This window comes from Lepeophtheirus salmonis, chromosome Z, assembly GCF_016086655.4.
Source record: "Lepeophtheirus salmonis chromosome Z, UVic_Lsal_1.4, whole genome shotgun sequence".
NCBI classification, from domain to species: Eukaryota; Metazoa; Arthropoda; class Copepoda; order Siphonostomatoida; family Caligidae; genus Lepeophtheirus; species Lepeophtheirus salmonis.
This window is the reverse complement of record NC_092584.1, coordinates 19,030,520-19,046,515: the sequence shown is the minus strand read 5'-3', so window position 1 is coordinate 19,046,515 and position 15,996 is coordinate 19,030,520. Positions and strand designations below refer to the sequence as shown.

At 31.3% G+C, this 15,996-nt stretch overlaps 2 protein-coding genes across 3 annotated transcripts in view; one reads left to right on the top strand and one right to left on the bottom strand.

The window, feature by feature from the left end:
- Positions 1 to 50: 50 nt before the first annotated feature.
- LOC121130153 (CLK4-associating serine/arginine rich protein) lies at positions 51 to 7,478 on the bottom strand. 2 transcript variants are annotated; one of them, XM_040725886.2, is made up of 12 exons: positions 5,648 to 7,478; positions 5,496 to 5,554; positions 5,112 to 5,212; positions 4,460 to 4,635; positions 3,946 to 4,399; positions 2,774 to 3,025; positions 2,146 to 2,286; positions 1,441 to 1,590; positions 1,311 to 1,371; positions 557 to 620; positions 246 to 498; positions 51 to 186 (listed from the first exon to the last, which is right to left on the bottom strand). In XM_040725886.2, the coding sequence occupies exons 1-12, from the start codon at positions 5,685 to 5,687 to the stop codon at positions 135 to 137; spliced, it is 1,803 nt and encodes a 600-aa protein (XP_040581820.1). In that variant the 5' UTR covers positions 5,688 to 7,478; the 3' UTR covers positions 51 to 134. The 2 variants fall into 2 exon arrangements, with proteins under 2 accessions (XP_040581820.1, XP_071749919.1); XM_071893818.1 differs by having other exon boundaries at positions 5,492 to 5,554; positions 5,648 to 5,856.
- A 406-nt stretch (positions 7,479 to 7,884) lies between these two features.
- LOC121130151 (1-phosphatidylinositol 4,5-bisphosphate phosphodiesterase) overlaps positions 7,885 to 15,996 on the top strand; it is a 28,233-nt gene continuing 20,121 nt past the window's right edge. The window contains exons 1-10 of the mRNA XM_040725883.2: positions 7,885 to 8,301; positions 8,813 to 8,890; positions 9,851 to 9,910; positions 9,980 to 10,117; positions 11,362 to 11,441; positions 11,495 to 11,630; positions 11,687 to 11,787; positions 12,861 to 13,027; positions 13,617 to 13,807; positions 14,728 to 15,006. Of these exons, the coding sequence (XP_040581817.1) occupies positions 8,218 to 8,301; positions 8,813 to 8,890; positions 9,851 to 9,910; positions 9,980 to 10,117; positions 11,362 to 11,441; positions 11,495 to 11,630; positions 11,687 to 11,787; positions 12,861 to 13,027; positions 13,617 to 13,807; positions 14,728 to 15,006 (1,314 nt within the window). The 5' untranslated portion in view covers positions 7,885 to 8,217. The remainder of the gene's footprint in view (positions 8,302 to 8,812; positions 8,891 to 9,850; positions 9,911 to 9,979; positions 10,118 to 11,361; positions 11,442 to 11,494; positions 11,631 to 11,686; positions 11,788 to 12,860; positions 13,028 to 13,616; positions 13,808 to 14,727; positions 15,007 to 15,996) is intronic.

Genomic DNA, 15,996 nt, shown 5'->3' with positions numbered 1-15,996 from the left:
TAGAGGACATCAAACACATTGATTTAATATGAAGAATTCAAGCAGAGGAATTGTAGTTTTAGAATGAATATATATATTGATGACAATTAAACATAATGAATCATAATACATTTTCTCATTAGTATATTTAGTTTCTAATAGTCCACCAATTTCGGTCTTTTGGCATCATCATCGTCACTTTCGTATCTGCAAAAAGAAAACCTTCTGAAATGTATTCTTTTTTACAAAGACATTTTACAACAAACCTATCTCTACGACCCCTAGACCTTCTTCTGCTACTGGATCGACTTCGATAACGGCGATCATCATCCCTGGATCTTCTCCTGCTGTTATAGTATCTCTCACTATCATCGCTAGATTCACTATAGTCCCTATGTCGGCTAAACCGGTCTTTCTTTTTATACTTTGAAAATACTTCTTTCAGTTCTTCATCACGGCAGTTTTGTTCTTCTCTTTGCCTCTGTTTCCTTTCATACTCGGCTTTTTTATCAGCTTTAACTAAAATTAAAAATAATATGCTATTGTTCGTATGGGAAATGAAATCCAAATGCCTTACATTGTTTCTTTAGTTGTGCTTGTAGCTTGCGTTGAATCTTTGCTTTGACTGTATCTGATTTTCCCTTAAAAAAATAAAAATATAAAGGATCATTTTTTTAAAATATGACTTTTCCCCATAATTTAAAGTTAGTTAAAACTATTCAAGGTACATCATAGATTGATAATTAAATATCGCTCTAGGATTTTAAATATAACAATAGTAGATATGTTGTACACATTTGTAAGCCAGATTTGTTGAATCCCTACTAAAAATGGGTGAGTTCGTTGGCATCAACCCCTAAAAGGAGAATAACTACTTTAATCCATAACTAATAATGCGCAACATGGCATTTGAACGGGGGTGTAGCATACGTCTAATGTGTAAGACCCTGTATTTAAATGAGGTATCTCCCAAATAGGGAATCAAACTCCTGGGCTTGAAGATCGATCTATGTACATAAATATATCAATGATAATAATTAGTGGTACTCTGTATAAAAAGTACCAGTGCCGTAGTCAAGAACAATAAATACTATTACAAAAAAACATTATTGGGGTGCCTTAGTCCTCAGATGATTACGGTCCAGATTACTCGACTGTAGTTCACGTCCGACTGACAATAATGAATTCTCTTATTACGTATTAAAGTTTACTTATCCATGAAATTCATCATCTTAATTTTTAAATGATGACATCGGCTCTTTCATATTTCATTATCCGAATATGATTACAATCAACCAAACCTGGCTTAAAACATCATAATAAAATCTTACTTTGTTTGCACCATTATTTGATGGCGTATTTGGTTTTTCGTTATCCATTTGTGCATCCGACCTAGATTTTGTTCGGTAAATAAAAAAATTACATTTAAAAATGAACCTAAATGTATAATATAGTACTAACAGTTCCAATTCATCAGAGCTCTCCTTTGCAAGTGTTGGCTTATAATATCTCTTTATCGGAGGTGACATTGGCTTCTCAACGTTTTTTTCAACCTTTAAAAGTTCAGGAGAACTACTTGAATTTCTTCTTGCGCGATACTTGGAACGGTATCTTTTAATATAAACAAAGTATGGTAATATTAAACTTTCGCTATATAATATGTATGAATTTTCAACACAAAATCAGACTCAATGATCTAGACTTGTATTCTTCAAGTAATCATATTTCATTTCTACCAATAAACTATTCGGATTAATCCTTCGAAGACGCTCCAAATTAAAGATAAAGGTAGGAAAAATTACCGGTCACAGTCGAAAAAATAAATCTATTTAATACCGTAATGGAGACAAATGAAGTCACATAAAAGTAAGGCTTTAGACCTATGATTCCCAACCAGGGATCCTCTAAAAATTACATAAATATTAAATAGAACATTCGGTTTAGTATAATTTGTGTATTATAAGCTATATGAAAATATTCTAGGAGGTACACAGAGATGAAAATGTTGGGAATCACTGCTTTCGACTATAGTTAACATTTTTGAGCATCTTTATTTATCAAATATATTTGAATATAAAGCCCATGATTGACCGAAATTTCTCTAATTTTCCTTATTTTTGTTGATTATTTTTTTTGTGTTGATAAATTCAATTAAAAAAAAATTACCGTGGTCCATTTTTGTTATCTTCACTTGAACTTGAGGATGACTCACTTCTAGAAACTCTTCGTCGTCTTCTGTCATGTCGAGAGGAGGAGGATGACACTTTTCGACTCGATGAATTGGATCTGTAGTGATCTCTTCTATTCCTACAAAATATTCATTTGTAACTAATATATATGTTTATACGCGATTGCCAATGAATCGCTTTCTTTTTATGCATCATAAGTATATAAATAAAAAAATCAAGTCATGTAAGTAAATCGCCTTAATTTCAAATTACATTTTTTGCCATAAAGCTAAAGAAAGAAAACAAGAACCTTGTATTGAATAAATATATATTAATCAATAGTGTAAAAATAACAAGATGATATTATCATGAATAATTCAATACGTTATTTGGAAAATACGGACCAATTACCATAAAATACATTTTTTCAAATGTCCTAAGATGTTGCCAACATCATATTTTAATGCAATGAAAATATGGACAGAAACAACCATAATCTAATTTGAATACCTTGAATTGCTCTAATCAGATATTTCAGAATCACATCTGCGAACTTTGGTAAATAATTTACCAATTTCTCTAAGCTTTGTAAAAAGTATTTATCTAACTAATATATTAATACCGACCGTGATGAACTCTTTTGAGGCAATTTCGGTCCAATCATCCCGCGGTTAAAGATTTGACTCCTTACATGTTTCTTGTTTGAAAAATTAGATTGCTTTGCTAAATTTGTAGACTCACACTCATCTTCAGAATCATTTCCAAAAGACGTGATGAATTCTATTTTTCCAGCATTCACAGGAGAGTTTGAACGTGACCTTCCAGATGATGAATCCCCGCTATCAATCTTTCGTACTTTTTCCTTTGTTGCTGAGTAGCTGGGAATTGGAAAAGGGGATTCATTAGTATGTTGTTATAAATAATTTGAATAATTAAACCAGTACTTATCAAACTTTTTAAATTGTCACTTATTTCTAACAAAATAAGTATATATTTTTTTAAATAAAAATAATTATGGAAAATTATTTCGCTGCTCTACTTAAATTGATCCGTGCCCTCTTTTTGGAATGCAACCAGGGCCAGTATTATGGGTACCTAGGGGACAAGTGTCAAATGCCCCGCGCTAGGTAGAATTTTAAATATACATACTGGAAAGTAAGTGCATAAATAATAATAAAAAAATAGACATTATCTAAAAAAAAAGACATTTCAAGAAACTAAGTTGATTTAAAACAAAAACCATTCCATGAAATATGCACACTAGTTATTTAAAAAAGGGCACTCGGAGAAAAAAGAAAGGGCCCCCACACTTATTTTCTAAAAAAGAAAATGAATTTTACGTCGTTTTGTAGATATACAATTGTTATTCCTAATTACGGATTATTTTGGGTCCAAGGGTTGTCATAAAATCAATTGATATTATTCATGGTCCTCAGATAATAAAGTCCAGGGAGACTCATGTAGGATATAAATTTACAAATGGAATCGAGACTGATGCCATCGAAATCATGTTGGGCGGCAATAAGCGCTCATCACACAACACATCAATCTCGCTTTAATCTTTTTAGAAAAGTTTTGTGTTGGTCAAGCACAAAATAATCCGCAATTACTAAGAACAATTACATATCTACTCGTTACTGAAATATGAAATTAATCCAGGTAAACTTATTTAATTTCTTACAATTTTTTTTAAATAGGCCCACACATTAGTCTTTGCCTACAGCATTTTCCTACTAAAATCGGCCCTGAGTGTACCCCACAATTTGGAGAAGCCCTGATAATAAGTAAGTGGAAATACCTTGGGGTACTTGGTCTAGGATATATGAGAGATTTAGATTTAAGTAGACGCCTCTCTCTACGAGATTTTTTCTGTGAGAATAAGGCCTTATCCTCTTCTCTCTGTTTCTCCACGTTGGCAACACGAGCATCCTCGATATCTTGCAACAGCATCCTTACAAACTCATCTTTGCTTAAATTATAATTCTTCCCAAATTTATTTAAGCTACATCGCGCCTCATTATCCAGGGCATTGACGTCAACAGTCAAATCTAAATCCAAATCCGAGTCGTCTGAATACTTATCAGCTTCATTATTATTTTGGACTGGCACAACAGGTTCACTATCCTCATACACATATCCAATCGCCGATTTGTATTTCTCATTCTTTTTCTTATCTTCCTTTGCCTTTGCAGCAATGGTACTTCCGTATTTTTCTTCGTAGCTTATCGTTTGAAGAAACTTTTCTTCCGGGACTACATAGTGGGATGTAAAATTCAAGAATGAATTTGAAAAAGAATAGACATAAATCCTACTTTTAAGAAAGTCATTTTGAATCAGTATTCTATAGCGTTCGTAATTCGTTAATCGCATCTCTTTATGATTATCTTCCTCCTTAGAAGGACTTCCTACCACTTCAGGTATAAAGTCAAGATGTGCTCTACCATCAAAACGATCGATTAAATTATCTTTTTGTCCTTGCCATGGCATCCTATAAGATAAAGTAGAAATAATAGTTTAGAGAAGTTGTTAGTTGAACTAATACATATCGTGGGTTTGGAGCAAAAGTGTAGCAATTTACAATATTATTATTTTCATTTAGTAGATATCAGAGGTGGGAGGAAAAGTCATCATACTGCAAGTAATTTACTCAAAAGTCCATTTTAAGTCCTTGCATATTTTCATCGACTTCTCAGATTCTTTTATATTCATTTAAAGTCAATGATTACAATATAGAAGCCATGGTATTAAAGAGTTCCCTGAGTTCAGCATACAATAGTTTTCGAGTAGTATATCACTGATAGTGAGGCGCATAGTCGCACAAATCTGTCAGCCATTACAGTTTACAACTATCTACATTTTGATAAAAAATATTGAATATTTCTGACTAAAAGTGGTATGATCAATTGTACACTTTTGCATCCTGGGTTGGCCCACGATATGGAAGTAATGAGAAAAAAGTCCTACATAACACCATTTGATGTTCCACTCATCATTGTTGACGACTGATCAAAATGAAGGCGTGCAGATTGACCATGAATTTGAAGAAATTGATTTGGATCAAGTTTCTGTGAATAGGATGAATAATATTACATTATTTGTTTGCTGTTTTTGAGTAAAGAGTGGGATTGTTTCAAGAAAGTGTATGAACATTAGTCTGATTACATAGATGAGCAAAAATTAAAATGATATATAAGTCATCATCAGTAAATACGGGGAAACATTAATATCCCATCCAGTTGCTCTTAACTATGAATTAACTATATAGATTTTTTTATATTTCAAATGTAGATGCATTCTTGAGAATAAAAAGATCCATAGACTGATTATAATTATATTCTAATTACATACAGTTTTTTCATAAAAATCTCTTCTTCTTTCGGCTCTTCTTTTATGGTCTACCATTAAACCTATAGCAAAGAAAATATTAGAATGATTGCAATTGATTTAAAATGCACTTTTCTATCAATTAAAAGTTCCCAGTATTTAGAACTTCTTCTTACCCCGTAGTCTTTTTTCTTGTTTTCTAGCTTCCGCCCACATATTTAAGAGTGTTGAAATTGGTCCTTAATCCACAAAAATTAATAGTGATCAGGATAATATTAATATGACCCCTCAATTAATTATTAAAGTCATTCCTTTGGCATCGTTCCGTCTCTGTCCTTTGAATTGAGATTAATGCCATTAGTTACCCATTGGCTCTCTGTTTCTTATTTTTCTTTAAACAGGGGAAACTAAAATTAATATTTAAAACGCGCTCTTTTTTTGTGCTTGACGGGAGAGCAAAGGAATGATCTCATATTAATAAAGCAAATTGTTTAAATTCAGACTTTAACAACTCAATTCTTATCCAAGTCACAAAATAATTGTATTATTTTTTTAGAAAGTTGAATTGTTTTCAATTATCATTTCAATGACATAAAATATGTGTTCTATACTCTTAATTTAACCCGATTTAGCATGAAACACATATATTATACACTATTACATAATATCCATCCAAGTCAATTTCTATAATGAGCAAGAGCAAATCAATTTCCTGTAGAACTAACAGGTTTCAAAAATTGCTATACAATAATAACCACCTACTTAGTACTTTTATTAATCAAATTAAATCAACATTTGTCAATATATAAGCTTCAATTTGTGCTTCTGAAGCAAATCGCCAACTTCATGAGAATATTAAAAGGAAAAGTGTTTCAAATAATTATTCAACTGTCATTTTTTCACAAAAAAGTTCGATTGAATTGTAAATTAACCCCATTTTATCTCCAGTTTTAAAGTGTATATTGGTCATAATATGAGGGATTTACTATATAAATTATGCTAAGTTAAAAATATATAATACATGCTATATGTGATTGAAAGGGTAGTTCTATAAGGATTAAACTTTTTATAAAAAGAAATGTAATTATTTTATTAAATGGTTAAGTATTGAGCTGTTAAAGTTTGAATTTAAAGCATTTACTTTATGAATATGAGAGCATTCTTTTGCAGTCCCGTCAAGCACAAAAAGAGCGCGTTCCATATTCATTTCAATGTTCCCTGCGAGTCTATTATAAAAAAGATTCTCTCTTACTCTCTGTTTATAAATAAATTCTCTCTATATGTATGTATTCTCTTTTTCGGCACTAGCTAACATATTTTTAATATTATTAATTCAATTTTTCTTATCTTTCTTTCTTATTATCCTTGATCAACCAACAACGCTTCAACTTATTATTCATTTAAATATTATGTTGTCACTTCATCTATTCAATGCAACAAGCCCTGCCCATTTGTACGATAACATTGAGCCCCCATAATGAGTATAAATTACATTCTCAACAAACAATATAAATGAATTAGAATGAAGCTTTGGCATTTTGTATCATTTAATCTATTCAAAGGATTCCGAAACAACTAAAACGCCGCTTAATTAAATAGCTAATATAATAAAAAAACTTTTTTAAATTATTATTTATTAATTAGATTTGCACTAGTACGAGGGATTGATTTTGTATCAAATTTGACTGATATGATAGAAGGATTGTTGAATAATCCGTAATTGATCATTTGCCCTCTATTCTCAACCAATCCATGCAAAGGATTCCGGAGCAACTAACACTTCCCATTGAATGAAATAGTTAATATAATGAGATACTCCATTTAATTAATGTTTATTAACTTGAGGGATCGAATGAAATATAAAATATTTTTGAAGTAGTAAGGATTGAAGTTCTTAATGAGTTATATAAACCTTGATGTGATCATTGGGCTTTTATATATTAATGTATGTGCGTATATTATATCAATTTGAGTGCTCTCCACTTCAACTTTCCTTATCAAAATAAAGAGAAAATGCTGGTATCTAGATAAAATAATGATGGTGGTTCAACTTTTGGAAGCTTTTCAATTGCATTTTTAATCATCATGACTCTACAAAAGGGTTGACTACAACTTGGATCTTTGTATCTCAATTAAAAAAGTAATTATTGTATGGTTAAGGACTACAATCCACTGATGTAATAATATCACAACTTCTCTCTCTCCCGCTCTCTTTCTGTTGAATTCACAATAGTTTGTTAGTTACTTATTATTATTGTATTATGTACGTACATAGATAGATATTCTTCACAGCTTTCTCTCTTCCATGAAAGTCTCTTGCTCTTATTCAAAGATCGCCCAGTTTTTGACGTTAGGCCGCTAACTAAATCCTCCCGATCATCTTTACTACTCTGCTACTTTTACCAGATTTTTTACATACACTCAGACAAATAAAAACAATAACACTAGACTTACTTACTTCTTACTCTGATAATATTTTGTTCGTTCGTTCATCAACTAACATGTGGAATATAATTGATTTAAGGAGTAGAATGTTGAAGGAAGTAGTTCTTTATTGCTTCTATTATTGATATTCATATTTTACATATACTTCTCTAAGTGAATGATTGTGTTAAAAGTGACTAAATCAACCACGGAAGAAGAAGCCCTGAGCTAAATCAACATTGCCTCCTACTCCTCTCCCCATTCCTCTATCATTCTTTAGCTCCTACTATCCATTCACCCTCCTAATTAATCATATATCCAAATGACTAAAGCATTTCGATTCGATTGGCATAGAGACGTTCCTCGTCCACTCCAAAATGGAGCTTTCGTTGATAGATGGACAGAGGTAGGTTGATTTCCTTGTTGTTATAATCTCTAAAAATCCTTAATAACTTTATAATATAAATAATTATTAGGGACACATCAAATACTATTTCTATAATTAAGCACACAACCTCTCCATCTTGGATCCTGCATAAATAATGACTATTTTTATAAAACATATTACCTCTACAATATATAATAATAATATGTGATTTGCCTTCCAATTAATATTATTATGTATGTATTAGATATCAATAACATCTGTTATTCTATGCTGTACTAACAACATAGGTAATACTTTCCTAATTATGTTGTAGGTATATATATCTAAATAAACAATTCCTGTACGGAATATCATTACGTTTGTGTAGCTATGATGAGGATTGTACAAACAGTGCTTTTTTAAGTTTTACATATTGTGAACTAGTATTTAGTTAATAAACACTTTCACGGATTTTTAAAAGAAAAAATCATTTTACAATGTCCTATTTACATACATTATGTATTTATGATATTTTGCTTTTGTTTTATAGGACTACGACAGCGAAGTGGATTGTGAGCTTAAAGTGGATGATTGCGGATTTTTCATTTATTGGAAGAGTGAAAATAGAGTAAGTCGCATTTTTTATTAAGTTAACTGCCAGATAGATTGATACAGGAATATTGCGTACTAGAGTCTTTTACTAGAGACGGATGTGGCCTATCAACTCAAAGGCAATCTATCATGATTCTTCTCAAAATTGATAACATTTATATTCTTCGACGAGTTATCGTTAATTTCAATCCACAAATTATTATTATTAAGTCTTTATAGGCGCTGTTAATTGCACTTAAAGTAGCCAAAATTGATCAAACAATCAAATAATATTTGGAGGGCTGAGGGGCAAATTGTTGTAACTCAAATATTACTGTTCTTCCCTATATGTTATCGTAAACGTCTAATATTTAATGTTAATACTTAAAAAACAGAGAAATTCAGACTCTTGAAATGAATTTCTTTCATGCCCTTTATTGTAAAAATTGGAAAAAATCATTATTCATAATGAAAGAAGGAAGTTTCCGAACTTAGTTATGTAAAATAAATATTTAAGTTACAACAATTTGGCTCTCACCCCAGAATTTGTACTCTTGGAAGAATTATTGTTAATTTTTATAAGCAAATAATTCTTATTGTCCCTTTGCAGACGTCGCCAAGAAGATCCCAAGAATTTTAGTTGTAGTTTACTACCGTTATTTGATTTAAGAGAATAATTTTGGCCCGTATATGACCTTTCAAATATTAATCGGTCAATTTCTCATTCTTTTAGTGGCAATTAATTTTAGCTACTTTAAGCGTGCAATTTGCGGCAAGGCCAAAGGGTTGATAAAAATATTTTTTTTGTATTGACAGCCCACATATGAATATATAATATCCTTGAAAATCTGAGAAAAATTAAGGTATTATTAAAAATTGTTGAATTGGAATTGAAATCGGTTTCAAATACTACCTACTAATTATTCCTTTGAACAATTATGAACATTTTTAAATGTAATTTAAGACGATAATAATATATAATCTTGTCTTGTTTTAGGAGGGGGATGTACTTGAGCTATCTCAAGTCAATGATATACGAAAAGGTGAAGTTCCCAAGGTAAATAGTATACGAATCTTCGATCTAGAGTTCTATTCTAAGTGATTCAATTCTTTGATTATTTTTTAGGATCCAAAATTTTCTGCCACATTAATACGAAAGCATGGTGAAAACTTTTTCGAAAAGTCTATCATTGTATGTTCTGGCCTTGATATGGTCAATATAAGCACGACTAACTTTATATTTAAGGATCATGAAACTGCTGAGGTAGATATATTTAACTCTAAGGTTGTACATAAATCGATCTGGGGTTATATTGGTTTTGATTCTTGAACTGCTAGAACTCCACCAGACAAACTCAAACTGGGATAATATTTCTTATTGGCAGAAAGTTAAGGTGGATTATTACATCTATCATGAATGTTCCGACAATTTATTAATAAGACATTTGAAATTTTTAATTTTCAAACCTCAACAATTTTCCTTTTTCAAAATGAAGAAGTTCTGTGATGACTAACGTTTCTAATGGCACGTTAGTCATTTTCATGTATTCCAATTTTAATTTATTATGCACTTTCACTTCTAAAAACAAAACATATTTTAAATCACAGAACCTTTTTACTTTGAATGGACCATTGTTGAGGTTTGAAGATTATAATATCCAAAGTTTTTAGAAATAAATTATTATTTATCTAACTACGTGTACGTACACGCATGATAGATATGGCAATCCACATTCAGTGAGCAACGCTCAAGATTCTTGAGCTAGAGCGGATGGGCCTACAGGATTTCGTTAAGTTTTTCATGGAAAATGGTCTCTAAAAAGAGGAAAATATTAAAAATGAGCGTCCGATTGAACACGAGACAGAGAGAGCTCACAAAATGAGTTAGTTATTTTTTGAGCGATCCTGATGCTTTGCTTATCGCTAGGGAGGGGATTTTGTAGAGAAAACAACAGAGTTAAGAGATTAGAAAAGGAACATCGGTTGTTGCGTGTGATTTTTTTATTATTTTTTTAAATTCCTGAATATATCGTTGTAGTATTAATTGGAGGAAGGATTCCCGATTATTTTTGGTGTATTAATGAAATACATAACAAAAAATATATATTTCTATGCAACTATAATATTTACCTTTGCACTCATGATATTTTTAATGTGGAAGATTCTTTATTGCAGTAATTCATTTTCTACTCCCTTCCCCCCTCACACACATCAAAACATATATAAGGCAGCTGATGTTAATGCAGGTCTTAATTGGGTAATAGTATAAGTCTCGCTCCCACTTTCTCCTCTCGCTCTCCAAAAATCCGATCCCTATTTATTTGTTAAATAATATAAAAAGTAGTACAAAAATCGTAGTCCTAAATATTCAGGCAGCATTTGTTGCCATCTCCTAATAAAATTATAATTGGACCAGTAAAAGTTTGAACCGATTGTGTACAACCTTTGTTTAAGCCCTTACTTGAATCTCTAGTTTCATTTCGTATATTATTCTGACTATTTATGTAGATTTGGTCTCAAGGCCTCAGATCTCTTACCAATAATGTCAAAATGAATAATGTTTGTCCTAAAATCAATCTGGAAAAACAGTAAGTCACGTATGATAATTTCCATTTTTTGTATAAATATGGTTTATTTATAGTTGGAAACGCTTACGAATGACGACCACAGTGGATGGTAAAGTCTCTGTTCGGTCTATTTCAAAGACATTTGCCTCTGGAAAAACAGAGAAAGTGGTTTATCAAACTTTGGCAGAAGTTGGTTTACCTTGTGGAAAGGTAATTCATGTGCAATTTTTTAATATGCATTAATCAATTGTTCCTTTTAATTTCAGAACGACTCCATAGAACTAGAAGAATTTACATTCCAAAAATTTTATGAAATATACAAAAGTATATGTCCTAGAACTGATATTGACACCCTGTTTGAATCTTTGTAAGTATCAAAACAAGGGTCCTGCTAAATTATTTTATAGGCAGCAATATCCTGTTTAGTCCCATTTTATTTCAAAGGTCTTGAAAGTAAATCAGCATGAAAGAATAATTAAATGTTAATTCGAGTCATTGACACAGGCGGAACCAATTACTTGGACTCTTCGGAGTATTGCTCTCTGTGTGGTATTTTAATGGTTAAAGAAATACCGTCATTTTGTTGGCAAAGATGTGTCTGAATACTTTTGAAGGGTTATTTATCCACAAATGAATAGTTATAAAAAATCTCCCTGATAATTTGATGCATATTTTGGTGGAGAACAGCTTAGCTGTTATGACGTTTCATTTGTCTAGCTCTGAGCAGCTATGAGATGAACAAAATAAACACAAATCCCACTCCGTATCTAAACAGGATTACTCCTCAATTCTACTCTTAGTTTGTCCTAGAGGGACTTACGTTACAACTCATCCACAAATCTTCAGTATTAATCTCCTTCATTCATGAGTACACTTTATAATAAGATGACATGAATGAAAAAATAACAATACCAGCTTTGGAAAATAAAAAATAAAAATCCTGTTCAGGTTGCAACTACAAAAAATATCACACTCGTCTATCGTTATATTTTTTTACAACTATACATATATTTATATTTCACTTGTTGGGGTAAAACAAGTGAATTTTAAATTGACTTCCTTAATTTTTGATCACAGCTCGAGTCTCTTTTTAACAGAGTCACAGCTGTTACGGACTAATTCGTCCGGGATTATCTACCATGCAGTTTCAGGAGCTAGCGAGTCCTTGGTGGATCTGGAGATAGAGTTGGTTATCTTCTCAAACTGTCCCTACAAAATATTGTCGTAACTGGTCCGTAGTTAAAATTTACTTATTTTTTTCACGACTAATACAATCAAACCTAATTTCGGTTGACTCACGGAAAGCAATGTCTTTAACTCACATAACCTCTTAACATTATCCATGAACTAATTAGACTAAATTAAAAATCCGTCCAACTAGCTTTGTACCACGCTTCCAATTTTATCGATTTTATAAAATGAACTATTTTTGTTTTGCAGAACCAATTCAAATAGTGAAGAAATTACAGCAGCCTCACTGATTGATTTTCTGAACGAGAAACAAAGGGATCCAAGACTGAATGAAATACTGTATCCTCATTATAACTTAAATCGAGTGATGGAAATAATATCCACCTATGAAAGCAAGGAAGAATTAGTTAAAAGAGGTATCATTTAACAACATAGTAACTCATTAATAAAGATTAAAAAATAAAAATAAATACTGAATACTGTTGTGTGTAAAATAATTATCAACCTCCCTCTGAAAGAAGAATTATCCCCTATATTTGGTGTAATTTTTTTTTTCAAATGCATAATAAAATAATTATGTATTTTTTTAAACAAAATAATGATATTTTCCCTGCAATAATGTTATTTTAAATGTAGAAGATACTCTTCTCTATAGCAGTTATTCATTTTCTCCGCCAAAATCATGTAACAAGCATCTGATATTAATAATATTCTTAATTAACATATGTCTTGCTCCCGCCTTCTCTTCACCCTCTTACACAATTCCTATCTCTAGTCATAATTAAACTATGTACCATAAGATTTTAATTGATGATTTAATTGATTTTTTTTTTTTTTTTTTTTTTTTTTGTTTATAATGATATTTTCGTTTTCTTATAGACTGTAAGTGTGTTAATAATTAGATTGCCAACTGAAATATTCATTACTATTTTATGCGCACCAGCCTCCAGTATTTTTTTTACTGGGCACTAATTGATTATGTGGCTTAAAATCTAATCTTTTCAGGTGTAATCAGCAAAGATGGTTTAACAAATTATTTAATGTCTGATGAAAATGCTCCAGTTTTCTTAGATAGACTAAACATTTACCAGGATATGGATCAACCACTTCCCCATTACTACATTAATTCTAGCCATAATACTTACTTAACAGGGCGGCAGTTTGGAGGGAAATCAAGTGTCGAAATGTATAGACAAGTACGTCAATTATGATTAAGGATGTGAAGTAGTTAGGCAGTTTAACCAATCAACATTTAGAACTCTGATTATGGAAAAGAAGCAGAAATATCGACTATTGACAACAAAATACGAGTAACATTTTATATGTAACACCGTTTCCACAATATAAAAATTTAGACTAATTTGTTGGGGTCTGTGTTCTAAGCGTTAATTGATTCCAATCAAGTTAGCTGTTTTTAAGTGGAAACAATTCCCTGCATCTGTTCCTGAAGAACAATCCTACAGGTGGTATAATTGACTACCAAAAATACCAAGTGTCAATCGATTTTTAATATAGATTAATTTTTTATGATAGTTAGTTTTGTGTTGATGTGACACCAGGGCCGGACTTAGATTTTTTTTTGGAGGACACTAAAAACTATCTAATAATTTTTTGATTATTCAAGTCAAATTTTGTTTATTTGTCCCTCAAATTTAATATTTCTTGACCAAACTTAAAATTTAACAGCATTAACTTCACTTTCTTACAAGTGTTTTCCAATTTTGGTATTTTTATTTTATTTTAAGAGGAGAATTTGCCGTAAAAAGTCAAAGTTTTACTGTAAGGTTTTAGTTAAAGATTGTAATGCCCCCCTCTCCGTAGTCACGAGCCTATATTGCTCATTTAAGGATAGCCAAAACGTAGAGAAAAATAACAGTGTGGGATTAAAGAAGGAAACGGGATTGGGTCATATTTCCCAGCACTAATGCTATTTTTCATGTTGAAGAAAGTAGTATAACATTTTCTACCTCCAAAATCATAAATATAAGAGCCAGTTGATATTAATAAATATTTTAGTTAAGTAGTGCCATAAATCCTACCTACTCCTTGTTCTCTACGAATTGCCCATCCCTACACATTATATTAACTGCACCTCAATTTTTATTTCATTTCTTAGGTTTTATTAGCTGGGTGCCGTTGTGTGGAATTAGATTGTTGGGATGGTAAAGGGGAAGACAATGAGCCAATCATTACCCATGGTAAAGCTATGTGCACCGATATTCTTTTCAAAGATGTGATCTACGCCATAAGAGACTGCGCATTTGTGACATCAAATTATCCTGTTATACTCTCCTTTGAAAATCATTGTAGTCGTCATCAGCAGTATAAAATGGCCAAATATTGTGACGAAATTTTCGGTGAACTCCTTTTAAAGGAGCCTCTTCAAGAATGCCCAGTAATTATTTTTTATTTTCTTGTGTTATAAATACTAGTGACGACTTTCGCTCTGGAAATCCTTGACTGGTCTGAGACCCAAATAATTTAGTTCAAGCTTGGTCTAAACTAGTTTGTGGTAAAATTCAGTGCACAAAAAAACAAAACAAATGGTCTCTATCGGTCTTAAAAATATAGACCGTTATTTTAGAAAAGGAGATTTCGATTCAAAATTTCAGTCTGCGGTTTGCAGAGGCCCGTACTGATTGAAAAATAGATTAGAAATTTTCTTTCCTATAAGGTCATTGAAAGAATATAAAAGAATATATTTTTTTCAAAGGAAAGCGTCAATGAAAGATAAACACAATTTACTGAACAAGGTCATAAGAAGGCTTGATCTTTTTTAAATTCTTAGATTCTCAAATTTGTGTACGCACAATCCTTTTCGAAATCGGCTATGCAATAGTTAAGAGCGGCCTTGGTGTTTGGACCGAAACATCCGTCAAGAAAAAATTACTTAAAATCGACTGGAAAATATGTTCGGTCTTGGAACGAGTCTCAAACATAGAGAATATACCGAGTGACGAAGTTTTAATTGAGGGCTTTGTTGTTGCTTAAGCTTGGATCAGCGTTTGTGTGGGGATTTATCCTATATTTATATCCTACTTTTTTAATAAAATAGTAAACGTTATTTTCTCATTTCAAATTCAATTATCATTCTATTCTTAAATTTGTTACTTTTATATGTTCACAGCGTATTTTGTTTGCTCCGAGATTTTGTAATATTAAAAAATGGAAAGGAAAAATCCATTTGGGGGGGGTATTCCATAAAGATTTGAAAAACTTTGTAAAATATAGATGGATATTCTTTTTAGAAGAACAAACAATTTTCAAAAGTTTTAAAGAATTTTTCCCAAAATTGATTTTCTCTATCCATTTTTTTCAATAGTTGAAAATCAAAGAGTACAGGAAAATATGTCAAAAACAAACTGACAATGCAAACTACATGCGT